The 19,200-nt window shown below is 43.0% G+C and overlaps 1 protein-coding gene across 2 annotated transcripts in view; it reads right to left on the bottom strand.

Moving 5' to 3' along the window:
• The window catches only part of DYNC2H1 (dynein cytoplasmic 2 heavy chain 1), a 478,712-nt gene that overhangs the window by 55,726 nt on the left and 403,786 nt on the right, over positions 1 to 19,200 (bottom strand). For both annotated transcript variants that reach the window (XM_044284009.1, XM_044284008.1), the window contains one exon: positions 9,959 to 10,048. In XM_044284009.1, the coding sequence (XP_044139944.1) occupies positions 9,959 to 10,048 (90 nt within the window). The remainder of the gene's footprint in view (positions 1 to 9,958; positions 10,049 to 19,200) is intronic.

A 19,200-nucleotide genomic window follows, 5' to 3' on the forward strand; every position in this document is an offset into this window, starting at 1 on the left:
GCAGAAATTGTTCTTCTGAGGGCAACTTTTATTCAGAATCCAAAAAATAAAAAAAAACAGACTGGCACAGAGAGGTTATCCATTGAACCTTCTGAAAGAGTCTTCTCAGTTTTCTGAGTCTAGGAAGAGGGAGGACCTTCTGGTACCAAGATCTAGGGATGAGACAGATGAGGGTCTGATACGCCTGATTTCTACCTTTGACTCTGGTAACAGAGAGGTAGTATCTATACTGAGAACGTATTGGCCAATACTCACGATGGACCCCGATTTAGCACAGGTGATTAATGAATATCCCCAAGTTACCTACCGTAAAGGCAGGAGCTTACGGGATGGATTAGTTTATAGTTACTATGAGGGTCCTAAAAGAGAGGGCACTTGGCTAGACCGTAAGCCCTTGGGTGTCTTTAAATGCGGATCCTGCAAAGCCTGTAATTTCATTAACACCTCGAAAACAGTAATTTGTTCCGTTACACAACGTCCCTTTTCCATCTGGATTATATAGGCAAAACAAAAAGAGAATTTCAAAGAAGGATCTGTGAGAATATCAATGATATAAAAAAATCAAAAAAGACACGCCTGTGGCTCACCACTTCAATGACTATCATATGGGTGATGTGGGTTTGGCACGTTTCTCTGTTTTAGAGGTGGCCCCCCTTCCTGAGAGAAGGGGCGACTGGGACAAGAAGATCTTCCAAAAAGAAACAGCATGGATCTATAGATTTCAGTCCCAGTTCCCCCTTGGTCTCAATGAAAGACTAACTTTCACGTGTTTTATTTGAATCCCTGGTCCATTTATTATACATTCTGCTTCAGTAATCGTATGTGGCCTTCTTACTGGCAATATAGATGCGTAAAGCATTTTGTAATTGGCGAACAAATATTAGTTTGCCATATCTTCACAATTTGGTGTCTTTTCCCCTTCATTGTTGATATCGAGGGGGTGACCCAAGTGTATGACATCTTTTGGTGATTATCCTCTATAATCATGGGAGACATCTGTTAGTGTATGTCCCTCTATGTTCCTGGCCAATTTCAGTTGCTAATACTAAAATATGGACGTCTATTTCATCTATGATTAATACCTTGTTAATAAGACTATGTATGAATAATGTATATACCATTGTTATGTTATCCATGGCGTCTTTGAACGCAATTTGGGTTCCAGTATGCGTTTTACCGTAAAACCGGAAGTGATGTATAAGAACTTCCGGTCTCTGGGTGGAAGCACAGTAACAACGTGCGGTTCACGGTGCCTTTCATTTCACCGGAAGTTACCTAGGAAGTAAGGCGGTGCGCTTCAAAGTGCGGTCCAAATACCGGAAGTAGATCTCTGGCATCCAGACGTAGGTTCTGGGCAAGCGCACCGGTCTGAATAAATAGCGCGACTGCGGCCAGGTATACTATGGCTCAAGCAATTTGGTTTTGGGACTGTATCATCTGTCCACATGTGAGTAGGTTTTTCTTACTAATTAGATGTATCCGAGCTTTCTGTGAATGTATATTTTCCCTAGACGATGCAGTTTTTTTACTTATTGAATATATATATCCTCTATAGGTACCTACAGTAGGACAGCCATATCTTTGGTGGTCGGCAATACCATTTATATCCAGCTTTGAGCTAAGTATTATATTTATATCTTTATGACCTGTTTTGAGATCACCACCTGATGAGCCTAAAAAGTTCTAGGTGAAACGCGTCGGAGTCTCCTTTCTTTATTTGGGGTGTTTTAGTGGTACCCATTTTTTGGGGTGACCATTGACACCCGTCATTGAATTATCTTCCCCTTTATAGGGTCTTAACAGGGACTGGATAGTACTAGGTTCGGGGACAGGGAACCTCAACCATCAGGGGGTCGCCCTGGGCTAAGAAGTCTGTAGGGCAATTAGGGTGAGATATATCTACCCCTGCCTTATCTATAGACATTGTGTTTTCTTCGATTCTCCTTTTCTATCCTGTCTCTATTGATGTCTTCTTAAGGGGTCTGGACTCCCATGTAAGAAATTCAAGTATTTGCATGTCCCTTTGCACATTATGTGTGGTATATATATATATATATATATATATATATATACCTATACCCTTTCTAGTATAATAAAGGTAATTTTAAAAAGTCACTTTCTTTATATGATTAATCTATTTTGATTTATACGGAGTATCCATTTAATAAATCTAAACGGTTTATGGTTTATTCCATGATTAAAAATTTAGCATAGGCAGTGAGCTATTCAATAAAATGTATCTGCATAGCGCCATCTGCTCACTGAGAAGGCCGCACATGCTCAGTATCATCCTTCAACTGTCTCCTGAGCTGTGATAGGGAAAGCATACACACGCCTACTGAGCTGTGATAGGGAAAGCATAGACACGCCCCCTTAGCTGCAGCAGAAAAGACACGCCCCTTGAGCTGCCAACTTGATATAAATCTAGCAGAGCAATGAATGGGGAGATCTCTGGATCCATGTGAGGTACGGGGCTGGTTCTAGCTTTATTAGAAAGAGATTGTCATGTACTATATCATGTCTGATTTTCGTTTTTTACATTAGTCATGGGATAACCCCTTTAAATAGGAAAACCAAAGTACGGCTACTGACAAACTGACCTACATTTTTTCTGTATTGTATTGTGCCCCCCAGACCCATATGAAATTAACCAAACCCAAGCTTGGCACCAAGGGAGTATTAATAGCTCACAGCCGGTTTTGCATGTTCCGTTAAAGTCCTGATGTTTTCCGCGTTGCCTGGGATCAGCTTTTACAATGCGATGAATTAGAAAAAATTTAACTGGGAAGAAAATCGGAGATCAAGACTTAAGAGAAGGGAGGGTGGGTTACAAATATATAAATGCTACATTATGGCGCTAATGCAGAGTTCACGGCTTTTGTCTCCAACCAGTTATTATTCCTGTAATGGATTATTGTATCAAACAAAGCAATTAACCATCTGCTCAGATAAATGCGCTCGTTCTCTACCTCCTGGCACTGAGGGAACAAGGTGTATTTTCATAATGGCAAAGCAACCAACAATTTTGTACATAAAGCTGAAAGGCAGGAAATAGCAGCTTAATACTAATTTCAGCACACAACTATATATATTTTTTTTTGTTTGCAAAAGTCTCTTGGTGTCAGGGGAAAGCAGATGGCAGATGTAGACAAGCCTCCCTAGCGTCACCAGCGATGCTAGGGAGGCTCGTCCCCATCCCCACCTGCCAATGGCTACCAACCCCAGCCCCCTCCACCCCCGACATCAAATGTTTTCATCCGCACATGGTGAGAAGCTGCAGCGGCGGTGCGGGGACCAGGAGCGGCGCAGGGAGCCAGGTAGGTATATTCGTTGTGAGGGGCCCGGCATATGGGGGATATTTTTAAAATCTTGGATAACCCCTTTAAATGATGCCCGCAGCCTTTCTCCACTATGGAAAGTATCATAACAACCCGGCATGAGTCTGATCACCTGCTCTGCTGCAGCCAACCACTGGCTTGTGTGGTGACTTGTATCTTGCAGACATGTCACCGCTGAAGCCATTGAAGTGGCAGGAAGTAGGTAAGTTTGATTCTTTCTACAGCGGAGGCAGGCTGCAGGCATCAGTTAAAACTTAGGTATTGCCAGACAACCCCTTTAAAGGGAATCTGTCAGCAGTTTTTACCATGCTTAAACTGTTGACAGCACTAGGTAGAAGCTGGAGAAAGCAGTACAAACATACTTGTTTTGCCTTTTATCATCAGAAGTAGTGTGAATATGAACGTTTATTCTACCAGGTTCCGCTCCTTAAGTGCAATTGAGGTGGAGCTTCAGTATAAAGTGCTCTCTGCTACTTCACAGCTCCTTCTCTGAGTCACAGCTGTAGTCGTCTCCTTGCTGGATGCTGCAGCTGTCACTTAAGGTAGAGAGGGGCTGAGAAGCTGCACAATGAAGAGGGGAGAGCACTTCACAGTGAAGCTCCTCCGCCACTGCACCTAAGGAGCAGAATTTCACAAAGCAAAACAGTCATATTCATCATTTTGTAGACCTGTTTTAGGCATAGAAAATGTTCTAAATCTACGCCAACAAGGAAGCTGGCGTAGATTTAGACCAGCAGAGGATGTGCCAAAGTTATGTAGAGTGGGGTTCAGGTACACACAAAGTCATAAAATAATTTATTAGCAAACAAGTCAACAATTAAAACAAGAGGAATGAGGGTCCCAAGAGCTTACAATCTATGAGGAGATAGGAGTGACACAATAGGTAACAAGTGCTTGTTTTGTACAATGGTCAGGCCAACACAATAGGGGAGTACATCTAAGGCTACTTTCACATTAGCGTTTTTTGCGGATCTGTCATGGATCTGCAAAAATGCTTCTGTTACAATAATACAACCGCATGCATCCGTCATGAATGGATCCGGTTGTATTATGTCTTCTAGAGCCATGACGGATCCGTCCTGAACACGATTGAAAGTCAATAGGAACGGATCAGTTTTCTATTGTGCCAGATTGTGTCAGAGAAAACGTTTGGCTCCGCTTCGTCAGAGTGAAATGGTGACTGAACGGAGGCAAACTGATGCATTCTGAGCGGATCCATTCAGAATGCATTAGGGCCAAACTGATCCGTTTTAGACCGTTTTTGAGAGCCCTGAATGGATCTCACAAAACGGAAAGCCCAAACGCTAGCGTGAAAGTAGCCTAACTTTGCATGAGCCGTCACCAGCCGATATCTGTAGTGCTTCTGAGTGCATGGGGTGTGGTAGATATCGGATAATGAATCAGGTTCAGAAGAATGATTCTGAAAGGGGGTGAATGGAGGGTAGGGTAACATGAAAAGATGTGCTTTTAGAGAGCACTTAAAACTATGGTTGTTCTGAATTAACCCAATTCCGAGAGAAGTCTTGGAGAGGGGAGTGAGAGGTTCAGATGATGGTTGATGTCAGCTGTAAGTCATTGGCTGAATGGAGGGCATGGGTAGGATGGTAGACAGAAATGAGGGAAGAGATGTAGGGGGTGCAGGACTATGGAGAGCTTTGTGGAAGGAACAGATCTGGAGTAGGGTACAAAAAATTGCACTGAAAGTTCCCAAGAGCACAGTGGCCTCCATAATTCTTAAGTGAAAGAAGTTTGGAACAATGTATTTGAATGAGAAGGGCCTTGGTAAGTAAGGTGACCAAGAACCTGATGGGAGAAACATCCAGAAGGTCAGCTATCACTTTAGCACTCCACCAGTCTCTCCTCAGTAAAAGACACATGAAAGTTTGCAAAAAAGCATCTAAAGGATGCCAAGATTGAACTTTTTGGCCTCAATTCTAAGCGTCAGGTCAGGAGGAAACCAGACACTTCTGGTCACCTGACCAATATCATCCAGATAGTGAAACATGGTAGTGGTAGCTTTATGCTATAGGGGTGTTTTTCAGTAGCTGGGACATGGAGACTGGTGAGGGTTAAAGGAAAGCTAAACTGAGCAAAGTACAGGGATTTTCTGAATGAAAACCTGATCCAGAGTGCTCTGGACCTCAGAGTGGTCCGAAGGTTCACCTTCTAACAAGACACAGACCCTGAGCACACAGCCAAGACAACACAGTAAGTAACTCTGAAAATGGCTGTCCACCAAAGGTCCTCATTTAACCTGACAGAGCTTGAGAGGATTTGCAGAGAAAAATGGCAAAAAACTCAGAAATTCAGGTATGAAAACCTTGTGGTATCATTCCCAAGAAGCCTGGAGGCTGTAATCACTGCCAAAGAGGCTTCAACTAAGTCCTGAGTAAAAGCTCTGAATACTTATGTTAATGCAGGTTTCAGTTTTTCCTTTTCAATAAAGTTGCAAAGATTTCAAACTTTCTGTTTTCACTTTCTCATTATGGGGTATTGAGTGCAGAATGATGGGGAAAAAAATGTATTTTATTTTAGGACAAGGCCACAACATAACAAAATGTGAAAAAAGTGAATGATTAATATTCCCCCTTTACAGCGGTACACTCTATACTGTTAATACACGGAGCATGAAAATAAAAGCGTATATGGCAAGTTTGTAAATGCCCCCTATCAATGACTGCAGGCAAAATGTCTAATAAGGACAGGGTGAACAAGGTTTCAATAAGGTACAGGATATACTAAATCTTTTCCCACTAAATTATATATCAATCTGCTTCTGCCCACAGATCTTACAGTATGTGCAAGGTGCACTTCCATAACCAATATTAAAGGGGTTGTCTAGGTTCAGAGCTGAGCAGTTCATGCTCTGATGCTCCCCCTTGTCCTGCGCTGTATCACGCAGGGCAAGGGCCTATTGTTTACCTTTTTACACTGCTAGGCAGAGGCTTACGCCTAGCAGTGATCCTGGTAATGTCATCTGTTTTACAGGCGAGGGCAGCGCTAAAGACCGTTCATTAGAGCTGGTGACGTCACTGGGCTCACTGTTTCCGTCTGGAATAGCCCGGTACATCACTGAGTCTCCCTGCCTGATTCAGCGCAATGATGCTCCAATGTTCAACTCAGAGGTGCTGTTTGGGGGAAGAAGGGGTTACGTATATCCGGCTTCAGCTCTGAACCCAGACAACCCCTTTAACCCCTTCCCGCCATATGATGTAATAGTACGTCATGGCGGCAGGTGCATTCCCGCATTTTGACGTACTATTACGTTATGGTGATTGGGCAGGCGCCGGAGCGGTGCGTGCCCGATCACTGCAGGGGCTAGGCAGTCCCTGGTAGCCGGGCCCCTGCTGTATCTGCCGGCATCGCTGTACAAGCCAATGCCAGCGGATTAAGCCCTTATTTGCCGCGATCAGCGCTGACCGTGGCATAGAGGGGATTTGCGGCGGGTGAGGGAGCCCATCGAATCCCCGCGTTGCTGTGGAGGGGACCCAATGGGTGAGAAGGCAGCCTGATGCCATGCAGAGGCTGCCCAATTCCTTGCATGGCATCGGGACCTGCCTTCTACGGGTGCCCAGGAGATCCAGCCTCAAAAGTATGACCACCAAAAGTAAAGTCCCAGAGTGGGACAGAAATAACGTTTTTAATAAAAGTTAAAAAAAGAGTTTTTAATTAAAAGAAATAACGTTTTAAGCAAAAAAAAAAGAAAAAAAAGCCCCTTTCCACTGATTTTATATAAAAAAAATAGAAAAAAAGTATAAGAAAACACACACATATTAGGTATCGCTGCGTCCGTAACGACCGGCTCTATAAATATGTCACATGATACACCCCGTCCGATAAACACCGTAAAATAAATAAAATAAAAACGGTTTTAAAAAAAAGCCATTTTTGTCACCTTACATCACAAAAAGTGCAACACCAAGAGATCAAAAAGGCGTATGCCCCCAAAATGGTACCAATAAAATAGTCACCTCATCCCGCAAAAGAAGAGCCCTTTCATAAGATAATTGCCCAAAAAATAAAAAAAATTATAGCTCTCAGAACATGGAGACACTACAACATCATTTTTTTTGTTTCAAAAATGCAATTACTGTGTTAAAGTGAAATAAATAAAAAAAAGTATACATATTAGGTATCGCCGCGTCCGTAACAACCAGCTCTATAAAAATATCACATGATTTAACCCCTCAGGTGAACACAGTAAAAAAAAAAAAAAAAAGATTAAAACAGTGCCAAAAAAGCGATTTTTTTTTTGTCACCTTACATCACAAAAATTGCAACACCAAGCGATCAAAAAGGTGTATGCCCCCAAAAATAGTACCAATCAAACCGTCATCTCATCCTGCAAAAAAATGATCCCCTACCTAAGACAATCAGTCAAAAAAAAACAAAAAACTGTGTGTCTCTCAAACTATGGAGACACAAACATAATTTTTTTGTTTCAAAAATGCCATTATTAAAACTTAAATAAATAATAAAAAGTATACATATTAGGCATTGCCACATCCATAACATCCTGCTGTATAAAAATATCACATGACCTAACCCCTCAGGTGAAAGCTGTAAAAATAAATAAATAAAAACTGTGCCAAAACAAACTAATTTTTGGGGTCACCTTGCCTCATAAAGTGTAATAATGAATGATCAACAAATCATATGTACCCAAAAATGGTACCAATAAAAATGTCAACTCTTTCTGCGAAAAATGAGCCACTGCTCAAGACGATTGGAAGAAACAAATATAAAAATATGGCGTTCAGAAAATGGAGACACAAAAACATAGTTTTAAAAAATGCTTTATTATGTAAAACTGAAACAAAGAAAGTAGATATATTTGATATCACCGCGTCCGTAACAACCTGCTCTATAAAAATAGCGCATGATCTAACCTGTCAGATGAACGTTGTAAAAAAATAAAAACAGTGCCAAAACAGCCATTTTTTGGTTACCTTGCCTCACAAAAAACGTAATATAGAGCGAATAAAAATCATATGTGAATAATCGAAGGGTGTGGCGGCTCGCCTGCTTGAGCAATATGTATAGGTGCTCAAATTCTAGACTGACTCACCCAGTCAGAAAAGCATACAGGAAAAGACAATGATATAGACTGGCACTCTATATATGGAATCAGCAGATACAGCGGACTCTGGTGCAGCGATAGTGGCAAATTATTTATTCAGACAAAAAAATATTCACAAAATAAAAATAGTAGATATAAAAAATACATTTAAAAAAATAATTGACAAATGTAATAAACTAAAAACCTCACAATCGGAGGCGGGGTATCCAGGTCACAAAATAGTACAATCCGAAAATATAAGACTCCTAAACCGTATCACACGGAGATGTGATCAATCAAATGTGAACCAGATACTGTTTGGATGGAAAGTGCTCAAATGTCCAGGTGGAGTTTATAGTAATGAATTATAAATCATATATTCGAGCAGAATTTCTCAACAATGGATCAAGTGGGTCATACATGAATATACTTGCAATATAAAATAATGATGATACACTTGCGATGTATAGCACTGATGCACTTGCAGTTAGAGACAGGTTGCAATATCTCCCCTATATTGCACAGAGCAACAGTCTGGGTATCTAGTCGCAAAACGAGTCTGATGCGATCTCAGTGCGGTACTGGTGAGTGCACTATGTATGGTCACAAAACAGAGGGATTTATTCTCAGACCAGAGCTCTCTGTTCCGGTATCCCGTACCACAAGTTGTTTTTGATAAAAAAAGGTGAAATATATTGACTCAAATTTATGACTGTCATGAAGTACAATGTAGCAAGTAGGAAAGATCGGCACTCGACTAGTATGCCACACAGGACAAGAGAGAACTCCAACACAATAATAAAGAAATCCCAGCGGACCACGGCTTCTTTAATCAATATTCTTGATATTTATTCTATAAGAGAGTACAACAAGGACACGTTTCGGCACGTCCAGCCTTCGTCAGCAAGCATTTTGCTTGCTGACGAAGGCTGGACGGGCCGAAACGTGTCCTTATTGTACTTACTTATGGAATAAATATCAAGAATATTGATTGAAGAAGCCGTGGTCCGCTGGGATTTCTTTATAATTATGAAGTACAATGTGTCACGAGAAAACGATCTCAGAATGGTTGGATAAATAAAAGCGTGCCAAACTTATTAGGCTACTTTCACACTTGCGGCAGGACGGATCCGACAGGCTGTTCACCATGTCGGATCCGTCCTGCGGCTATTTCGCCGTGCCCGCGGACCGCTGCTCCGTCCCCATTGACTATAATGGGGACGGGGGCGGAGCTCCGGCGCAGCACGGAGAAAGCCGCCGGACTAAAAAGCCTGACATGCAGTAATTTTAGTCCGGCGGGCTTTCTCCGTGCACCGCCGTGCTGCGTCGGAGCTCCGCCCCCGTCCCCATTATAGTCAATGGGGACGGAGCGGCGGCCCGCGGGCACAGCGAAATAGCCGCAGGACGGTTCAGACATGGTGAACAGCCTGTCGGATCCGTCCTGCCGCAAGTGTGAAAGTACCCTTACCACATAAAGTGACATGTCCGATTTGCAAAAAATGGCCTGGGCAAGAAGGTGAAAACTGTGTATAATGTACAGTATGTTATTTGATATTTCTACCTGTATTGCCACGGCTCTGGATACGAGTCCTCTGAGATACTGAAGAGGGTCTTCTGGGCCTTCCCATTTGCTTTGCCAGGCAAGAGGACACTGCAAAAAGACAGCAATACATCTATTAAAATGGGGACCATGAGGGACAGAAGTAGCTATAAAATTACTACTGCACACAATATAATTCAGTTGCCCTTACTGAGCCTCTCATCTCAGCTAGGCAGTTATAACGCAGACAACCTTGAACTCTAAATCAGGTCAATGTACTAGGGACTGACTGACAGACACAGGTACAGTGGCAGATGACTGCACAGCGCTTGGTTACATACAGTAGATATACCTGAAGAAATATAGAAAAGTCAAGGAATACTGTTAGCGCCACCTGCTGTTTCTATTTTACAGCCTTTCTGCGTCCACCTCCGTAAATGTGCTGAGGTGGACACACATGCTCAGTCTTGTTTCTTCGAGTGTGCAAGAGATTCCCGGTGTGATGAGCTGGCAAAATCTTGAACTGTGACATCTTCTCTGCTTCTCAGAGTAAATGCTGAGCAAGTAATAAGAGAGACAGCCTTACTGTAACTGTGTCTGCTCATCATCTCCTCTGAGAAGCAGCCGGCCACCACAACAGGGATCCCTCCACTACCTGAAGAAGCAGAGAGAGAAGCAAGAGATCATCATATCACAGACATCCCTTTTAATACAAGAGTCTGGCTAGAAGAACAAGAACAAGCAGCACAACAACCTACCAAAATTGGTGTAGGCCCGAAATGGGTTATCCTGGTGTACGCAGCCTTAGATCCCGGCTTGGGATCCCAGACTATATAATAGGAAAAAGCTGCGGCACTCCATCTAAGCCATGTCGTTTTTTTTATTCAGCGAACTGCATCAAACCTGGAAACGTTTCGACTGTATCTAGGATATTGCCATGTTTGATGCAGTCCACTGAATAAACTACATGAATTAGTTGTGATTCGCGTCACATAATCTGCTGATCTCACTGCCCTAAGGCATGACGGACCAACAGACACATGTCAAACCAGGATTCAAGCATGGGGGATAAGAGAAAACTGCAAAGGAGGTAAATTTAGAAAAAAAAAAAAAAAAATCCAAGGAGAAATGGGAACTGCTAAAAGATTCTTTTGTACTTGACAGAATTGTGTGAGATTGAAAAGCTTGTAAACAATACAATATATTGGTCCAATAAAAGTCAGCGTGATATTTACTGCCTCATTCTTGGTCTTTTACTAGGATGGCAACAGAAGGTGCCTGTTATTTCATCCCATTCAGAAGCATTTATATTCATTATAAAGGGGCAAAAGCATCCAGAATAATAAGATTTACAGAACAATTGGCACGGCTCATGCAGGCCTTTAACTGAGCTATGAAGGATGGTTTGCATCTAAATGAGATAGAGCCAGAGATGTAATGATACATGATAAACACATGAATAATGCATTATACAGAACTCTCTCAACATATTAATAAATGAGTATAAAAACTTATAAAAATAAAACAAAATATGAAAAGCTCCAACCTGTTCAGTTACAGATTCTTACCCACAAGGGAAATAAATATCAATTTAAAGTGGAAAGGTATGAATACATAGGCAACGGGGGGTGCTGTCCAATCAGGGCTGACAATGTCACACCCCTTAGACAAAGGGGAACGACAACACCCAGTTGTCAATTTACTGATACATTTCTAGAAAGAATAACAGAGGAACAGCACAACACTAAGGGGGTCAATTATGAACACAGATGAACGTGGACGTCTGTATGAGTTTTTTTCTGGACCGATTCACTATAACCAACAAGCCATAAAAACGGGCAAGAATGGTGTATGGTGCGAGAAGTGTGAATGGCATCATTTACTTCAATGGGGGTGTAGTCTGAATTCCACATGGACAGATGACACTAGTGTGAATTACGCCTCAAGGAAAGTTTGAGGCAGCGATAGAAAGGTGGGGAAGGGAGAGAGATGTGAAAGAAAGAAATTAAAGGGGGGGGGCGGGGGGGGGGGGCGGGGGCAAAAGGGCAGATAAAGATGGAGGGAGTAAAAGGAGAAGATGAAAGGGAGAATAAGGGTCCTCCTACACAGGCTGATGCCAGGCCAATACCAAGTGCTGATTCACAGTTTATGACATATTTTGTCATGTGTCATTTGTCGACCCTGCTGCCGACAAATGACAATTCAAAGTGCCGCATGAAAGACGCCCTTTTGATATAAGCCGGGTGAATGCGGGACTTTGGATATGCATGTAGCTTACTACTGGAAAGTGAAAACCGCCTAATATACAGTATACGTGTGTGTTTTTATTACAATATTTACCTATTTTTTTCCTTCAAAATTGGGATCTTTTTTTCTCAATTGTAGCCAAGCCATTCTACCTTTTTCCTTCCACAGGACGCCAGTGCAGTTGATCGGACTCCCAGTTTATTAAGCTGCAGACAGACATCCATAAGCCAGCTGTCATGTCCCCCTATTGTGAGCAACCAGTATGCCTGACGAGCTCTCCCAGTGCTTCCCTCCACCCTGTAGGCAGTAGGCTTTGACAATCTGTCAGGGTCACAATGTCACATTCTCTACCTTCTCCTCTGATGGGTGACGAATTACAAAGCAAACAGAGATGTACAGTCTGGCAGCTGTCAATGCAATTCTGCACTTCTCATACAACTAGATCATTATCAGGAAAATTGGAAACTGTTTAAATAGAAGAATAGAGTCGACATCCCGGACAGCGAGTGGCGGTAACCTTCCTGATGCCCCGATGCATCTACTATCAACTGGATGAATATCTGGAGCTAACCACACATGGTGAAATGCTGGCTCTGATTGTATTATTAGCACTGAACACTCGCAGTAGGATTTACACTAATTTCTCCTCACAGTAGGACCAATTCCACAGGAACAGTTGCACTAACCTAATTATGTCTTGAAAGTGTGGGGAAAAAACAGGAGCACCCAAAGAAACCCCAAGAGGAAAGTGCAGCCATGTCATGATGGCTTATTAAGATCAAAATCTACGTAAGGTGTGCGGCCACATCAGCCATTCTGATCCTGGAGCTCTACCTTCGAGGGCTGTCCTCTGCTGTTCCTCTCTCAGCCCCATACACTTGGCAGCGCACATCCTTGACTGCCATCGTACAGTGAGAGAGAAGAGGGGGCGGCTGTTCAAGTGATCAGGGGGTTCCAGAAATCAGACATTTTTCACCTATCTTGGGGATAGGTGATAAATGCCCTTTGTGGGATATTCCCTTTAAGTTTCTACATACAATTGTATTAAAGAGGTTTTCTGGGATTTCAATATTGATTGCCTATTCTCAGGATAGGTCATTAATATCTGATCGGTGGGGGTCCAACTCCCAGAAACCCCACCAATCAGCTGTTTAAAGAGACCATGCTGCTCCGCGAGCGCAGTGTCCTCTTCATACGCCTGTGTGATGTCATGTTCATCAGTCACATGGACTATGTGCAGCTCTGTCCCAATTAAGTGAATGGCCAGAACTGCAATACCAATCACAGCTACTAAACAATGTACGGCGTAGTGCTTGTTAGGGTGTGAGGAGGCCACAGAGCTCACCTGAGTGCCATGGCCTCTTTAAATAGCTGATCAGCAGAGTAGCAGGGTGCTTGACCCCTACCAACTAGATATTAATGACCCATCCTAAGGATAAGCCATCAATTCTGAGCTCCCGGAAACACCTTTAAAAGGTAACTATTATTTAAAAATAAAATCTCGGACAGGTAAGTAGCTTGATCGGGGGTCCTGGTGCTGAGAGTGGAACGAAGGGGCAGGATTACTCTACAGAGGGCTGTTCAAGTTCACCCACTAACCCTTCCTCTCACCTGAAGAAAGCCAATCACAGATGATATCAGCTATGCACTTGTTCTAAGGATTGCGGGGGAAGGTGCTCTCGGAAACCTGGTCCCCTACTGATTCAAATTCCACTATGGCATGTCTGAAGTTCTATAATCCTAGAAGAAAACCTGACAATACTACTCTACGGATCAGACTCTAGATCAGTAACTGACACTGCTGGGAAACGTACACCTGCTGCTGGGGTCGGGCGATGAGCGTGCAAACTAACAGGAAATAATGTGTCAATGAAAGACATGGACACCTGTGTTTTTCTCGTATCCGATGGCTCCCTGTATAATCGTGTATATCCTGTGGTTCTGTTTCGAAACACTTCATTAGAATATGAAATTGGTATATAGCCTGGCTGCTCCGCTCCATCCTATTTTCCAGGCAGAGGGTGACCGCTATTGGCAAAAACAATGATGTTTAGAATAAGGCTAAATGCATACGATCAGGATTGTGTGCGGAAAATCTGCACCATAGGTCATATACATTGTATTCTATGAGAATTTGAAATTCTCAATGCACACGGTGCAGATTTTTTCAGCGCAGATTTTGACCTGGGTGGGGATTTTACAATCTGCATCATGTCAATTCATTTTATTTTTCCTGACCGGATTTTCTCCATTCACTTAGTAAAATCTGCATGTGTAAAATTTGCACCAATTGATGCGGATTGACCGCACGGATTTGCCTGCGAACACCTGCAGATTCTCCGCACATGAATCCTGAACGTGTGCATGTACCCTAACATTTTTAGAAATAGGATTTACAGTACATATGAGCCAGTGGCTGGACACCACTGGTATATACCATATAAACCTAGCACAGATGAGTTCCCTGTTCATCGGAAAATGACGATTGTACCTCCAGAAGGGTGGCTCTGCCTAAAGCTTGTCCACTAGTGCCTGGAAGCGGGCACTTATTACTGTACACTAAAGGTACATGTACATTTTATAGTGCGGGTCCAAGAGACACGCACTGTGCACTACATGGATAGGTCTGACATTTCCTTACTTCACAATAACATCCAGAGGACTCTGCGCTCCAGGTTATATGAGTGGGGCACAACCTTTTGTAGTTCAAGGGCCACACTGTTATACTGAACCACACCGAAATTCCACAAAAAAAACGTAAAGAGGTATTACGATCTGAAACAGTTATGGCATATGAAAAGGGTAGGCCATCAATGCCTGCAGGTGCAAGTTCCAGGACTCCCGATCAGTAGAAATTGAGGTCACCCTTCTCCTCTGATCAGCACTAGAGATAGGAGGGGATCTTACATGCCAGTGGATCCTTCTACTGAAGCTTATAGGTGTTCTGGTCACACCCTAGCATTTCACAACATCCATAAACTGCAATGGAGACAGCTACTTATATAGGCTAGGTTCACATACGCGGAGCAAACTCCAATAGTCTGTTCCAACAGAGGATCAGATTCCTGTAATGTACCATATGCGGCACAGCGTTATACTGCCAATACTGACAATAATGGAATCCGACCGGGATCTGGGCTGCTTTCTGGTATAAATGCTGGATTTCAGCTAGATAAATACCACTGCATGAAGTATTTTGGTTTCTCTGCCGGGAACAGATTGCTGGAGTCCTTATGCATAGATGACTACCTCTCTAAACTCTCTATACTATTTTCTCGAGCGTCAAGCAGGGGTCAATAGACCCAATTTTTCTGATTTATGAAGGACCCAAAAATGACTACACAGTGGGCCATTAGAACTTGTCAGGCCCTGCTCCTAAATTGTGTGCCACGCTTCCCTCTGACAAGGAAACTATATGTAAGCAACCAGATGGTTGGAGGCACACAGAATGGCACTGTGGGTCGCATGGGGCCCCCTAGGTGGCAGGTTGTCAATGCCTGCTGTAGATCCTTGAACTAGCTGCCCCATTGGGTGAGACCTGTCATATATTCACTGAAAAGGAGAGTGCAGGTAGTGCATTCAACTATTAGAGATGCACTAATTCGGCACCACCCTAAATTCAGCTTCTTGTATAGAGTGGATGCAGCGGGTGCATTCCGATGTAGAAAATGTGAATCTGTTTGGGAATGTGGTATACAATAGGAGAAAAAGGCTATAAAGGCAGCGCTGATCTCCTTCCAGGATTATAAAGGATTCCAAACCACTTCAAAGGTCTTCTGAGAAATTCTATTTATTGGCGACGCGTTTCACAGTCATACACACTCCATCAGATCTTCTGAAATGTACTGATGATAACCTGAATATCTGTGACGACTTTGAAGTGGTGTGGAATCCTTTATAACCCTGGCAGTTAGCATGGCCTCCTGGTGAATATCACATACAATGTATTCGGAAAGTCTTCAGACACTTGCACCTTTTTCTCATTTTGTTATGTTTGTGCTAAAATTAAAATAGGAAATTTTAGCCCAATACCCCACCATGAGAAAGTGGAAACAGAAGTTTAGACATTTTTGCAAATTTATTAAACAAAAAAGACTAAAATTGCGCATGGACATAAGTATGCAGACCCTTTCCTATGACACTTGAAATTTAGTCCTGGGTCTCTCATTTCTCTTGATCATCTTTGAGATGTTTCTAAACCTTGATTGCAGTCCAGCTGTGGTAAAGTCAGTTGATTGAACATGATTTGCAAAGATACACCAATGTCTACATTAAGATCTCACAGCTAGAAATGCATATCGGAGCAAAAACCAAGCCATATGGAGGAAAGGAGTGCCTGAAGAACTTAAAGTCAGAATTGTGTGGAGGCACAGATCTGGAGGAGGGCACAAAACAAAATTATATGGTACTGAGATTTCACAAGAGCACAGTGGCCATTATAATTCTTAAATGAAATAGGTTTGGAACAACAAGGACTCTTCCTAGAGCTTGCTGCCTCTCCAAAGATCCTTTGTGCAGATGGGAGAAACGTCCATGGTGCAGTGGCCAGAAAGAAGCCTCTTCTCAGTAAAAGGCACATGAACGTTTGCAATAAAAGCACCTAAAGGACTCTCAGACTGTGAGAAACAAGATTCTGGTCTGATGAAAAATTCTAAGCATCTTCTCCGGATAACACCAGGCATAAGTCATCACCTGTTCAACACCATCCAGACAGTGACGCATGCTGGTGGCAGCATCATGCTGTGGAGGTGCTTTTCAGTGGCTGGGACAGGGAGACTGGTCAGCATTGAGGGAAAGCTGAACTGAGCAAAGTACAGAGATATCTTAATGAAAACCTGATCCAGAGTGCTCTGGACTTCAGACTGGGCTGAAGGTTCACCTTCCAACAAGACAATGATCCTAAGCACACAGCCAAGACATCACAGTAAAGAAACAACTCTGTGAATGCCCTTGAGAAGCCCAGCCAGAGCCATGACTTAACCCAATCGAACATCTCTGGAGACAAGAACATGGCTGTCCACCATGGTCCTCATCCAACCCAACAGAGCTTGAGAGGATATGCAGAGAAGAATGGCAGAAAATCCCTAAATCCAGGTGTACACACCTTGTGGCATCATCCCCAAGAAGACTGGAGGGTATAATCATTGCCAAAGGGGCTTCAACTGTCCTGAGTAAGGCCTCATGCACACGACCGTTGTTGTGTTCCGTTTCGCAAAATGGGGTTTCGTTGTTCCGTGATCCGTTTTTGTTTCCGTGTGTCTTCCTTTATTTTTGGAGGATCACCAGACATGAAGTAAAAAAAAAAGTCTGTCAACTTTGCCATGCAAATGATAGGAAAAAAAACGGACGCGGATGACATTGACTTGAATGGGTCCGCAAACTGTTTTCTGTGAAAAAAATAGGACAGGTTATGTTTTTTTGACGGACTGGAACCACGGATCACGGACGCGGATGACAAACGGTGCATTAGCCGAGTTTTCAACGGACCCATTGAAAGTCAATGGGTCCGCAGAAAATAACGGAACAGCGGACACGGAATGAAACAACGGCCGTGTGCATGAGGCCTAAAGGGTCTGAATAAGTAATGCATGTCAATGCAAACATTTCTAACATTCTGTTTTCACTTCCTCATTATGGGGCATTGAGTGCTGGTTGAAGGGGAAAAACTTGACTTTTATTTTTATTTTAGCGCAAGACCTCAACATAACAAAATGTGAAAAAAGTGAAAGGGTCTGAACATTTTCCGAATGCACTGTATATCTTTTGAACCAAGAAAGGAACATAGGGTTCTCTGCTGCTCTTCCCCCTTCAAACCACAGTTGCAATAAGTATGAACTGTTTCTCAAGCCATCTTGCCTCTTCAATAAAAAGGCCCTTACCAGCACTGGTACCCAGTCACCACTTCACATTCCGCAGCAGTCGGGACCTGAAATGCTGGAGTTGTGAATCACTATGCACTCTTCTCTATGTGTCCCAATGCTGGATGCATAAATGAACAGATAAATCCAATGATGTTAGCCATGGCTGCATATTCTATTGCAGTGATGGCGAACCTATGGCACGGGTGCCAGAGGCGGCACTCAGAGCCCTCTATGTGGGCACCCGCACCATGGAAAACATCTATGTTGTACCGATATGCCTTACACTTCTCCTGTCAGTCATTAGCGCAGGGCGCACCATGAATAGCACAGGCAGCACACTGAATGTAGGCAGGATATTGTATATAAATGATAAAGTACATGGAAGATATTCTATATTGGACTGTAGTATTCAAGGTAAATTGCCGTGTTGGCACTTTGCGATAAATAAGTGGGTTTATGTTGCAGTTTGGGCACTTGGTCTGTAAAAGGTTCGCCATCACTGTTCTATTGCTATGCAGGAGCCCAAGCATATATGGGCTGTTTCGTAACCATCAGCATGGCCTAGAAATGATTAATTAGGGCACCAGAAAGACTCAGTAATGAATACCGTATTTATCGGCGTATAACACGCACAGGCGTAATAACACGCACCTTCATTTTAAGAGGGAAATTTCAGGAAAAAAATTTAAATTTCAAATAAAGAACTTTGAAGCAAAATAAGGGTAGCTCAGAACTTTTTTTTATTAATATTATTACCACTTATAAGGTAAATAATGTAAAAGGATGACACTTATGGGGCTCTGTGGATGACACTTATGTCATCCACAGATCCCCATAAGTGTCATCTACAGATCCCCCATCAGATGGATCAGTGTGGAGAGAGGAGGCGGGGACACTCATGGCAGGGCCCGGTGCAGTGACTCTACTCTAATACACCGGGCCCCGCAACTGTTAAACATTCAATCTGATCTCTATATCTAATTGTAGACGCACTGTACGGTACTTACTGTAGTACCGGAGGTATAACATTAAGACGGCGCAGACCGGCATCTCCCTCGGTCATGCGCCGCCTGTCTCAGCTCCCTCCTGATGCGCCGCCTGCCCCAGCTCCCTCCTCATGCGCGGCCTGCCCCAGCTCCCTCCTCATGCGCGGCC

The sequence above is a fragment of the Bufo gargarizans genome, chromosome 3 (assembly GCF_014858855.1).
Source record: "Bufo gargarizans isolate SCDJY-AF-19 chromosome 3, ASM1485885v1, whole genome shotgun sequence".
Classification (NCBI taxonomy): Eukaryota; Metazoa; Chordata; class Amphibia; order Anura; family Bufonidae; genus Bufo; species Bufo gargarizans.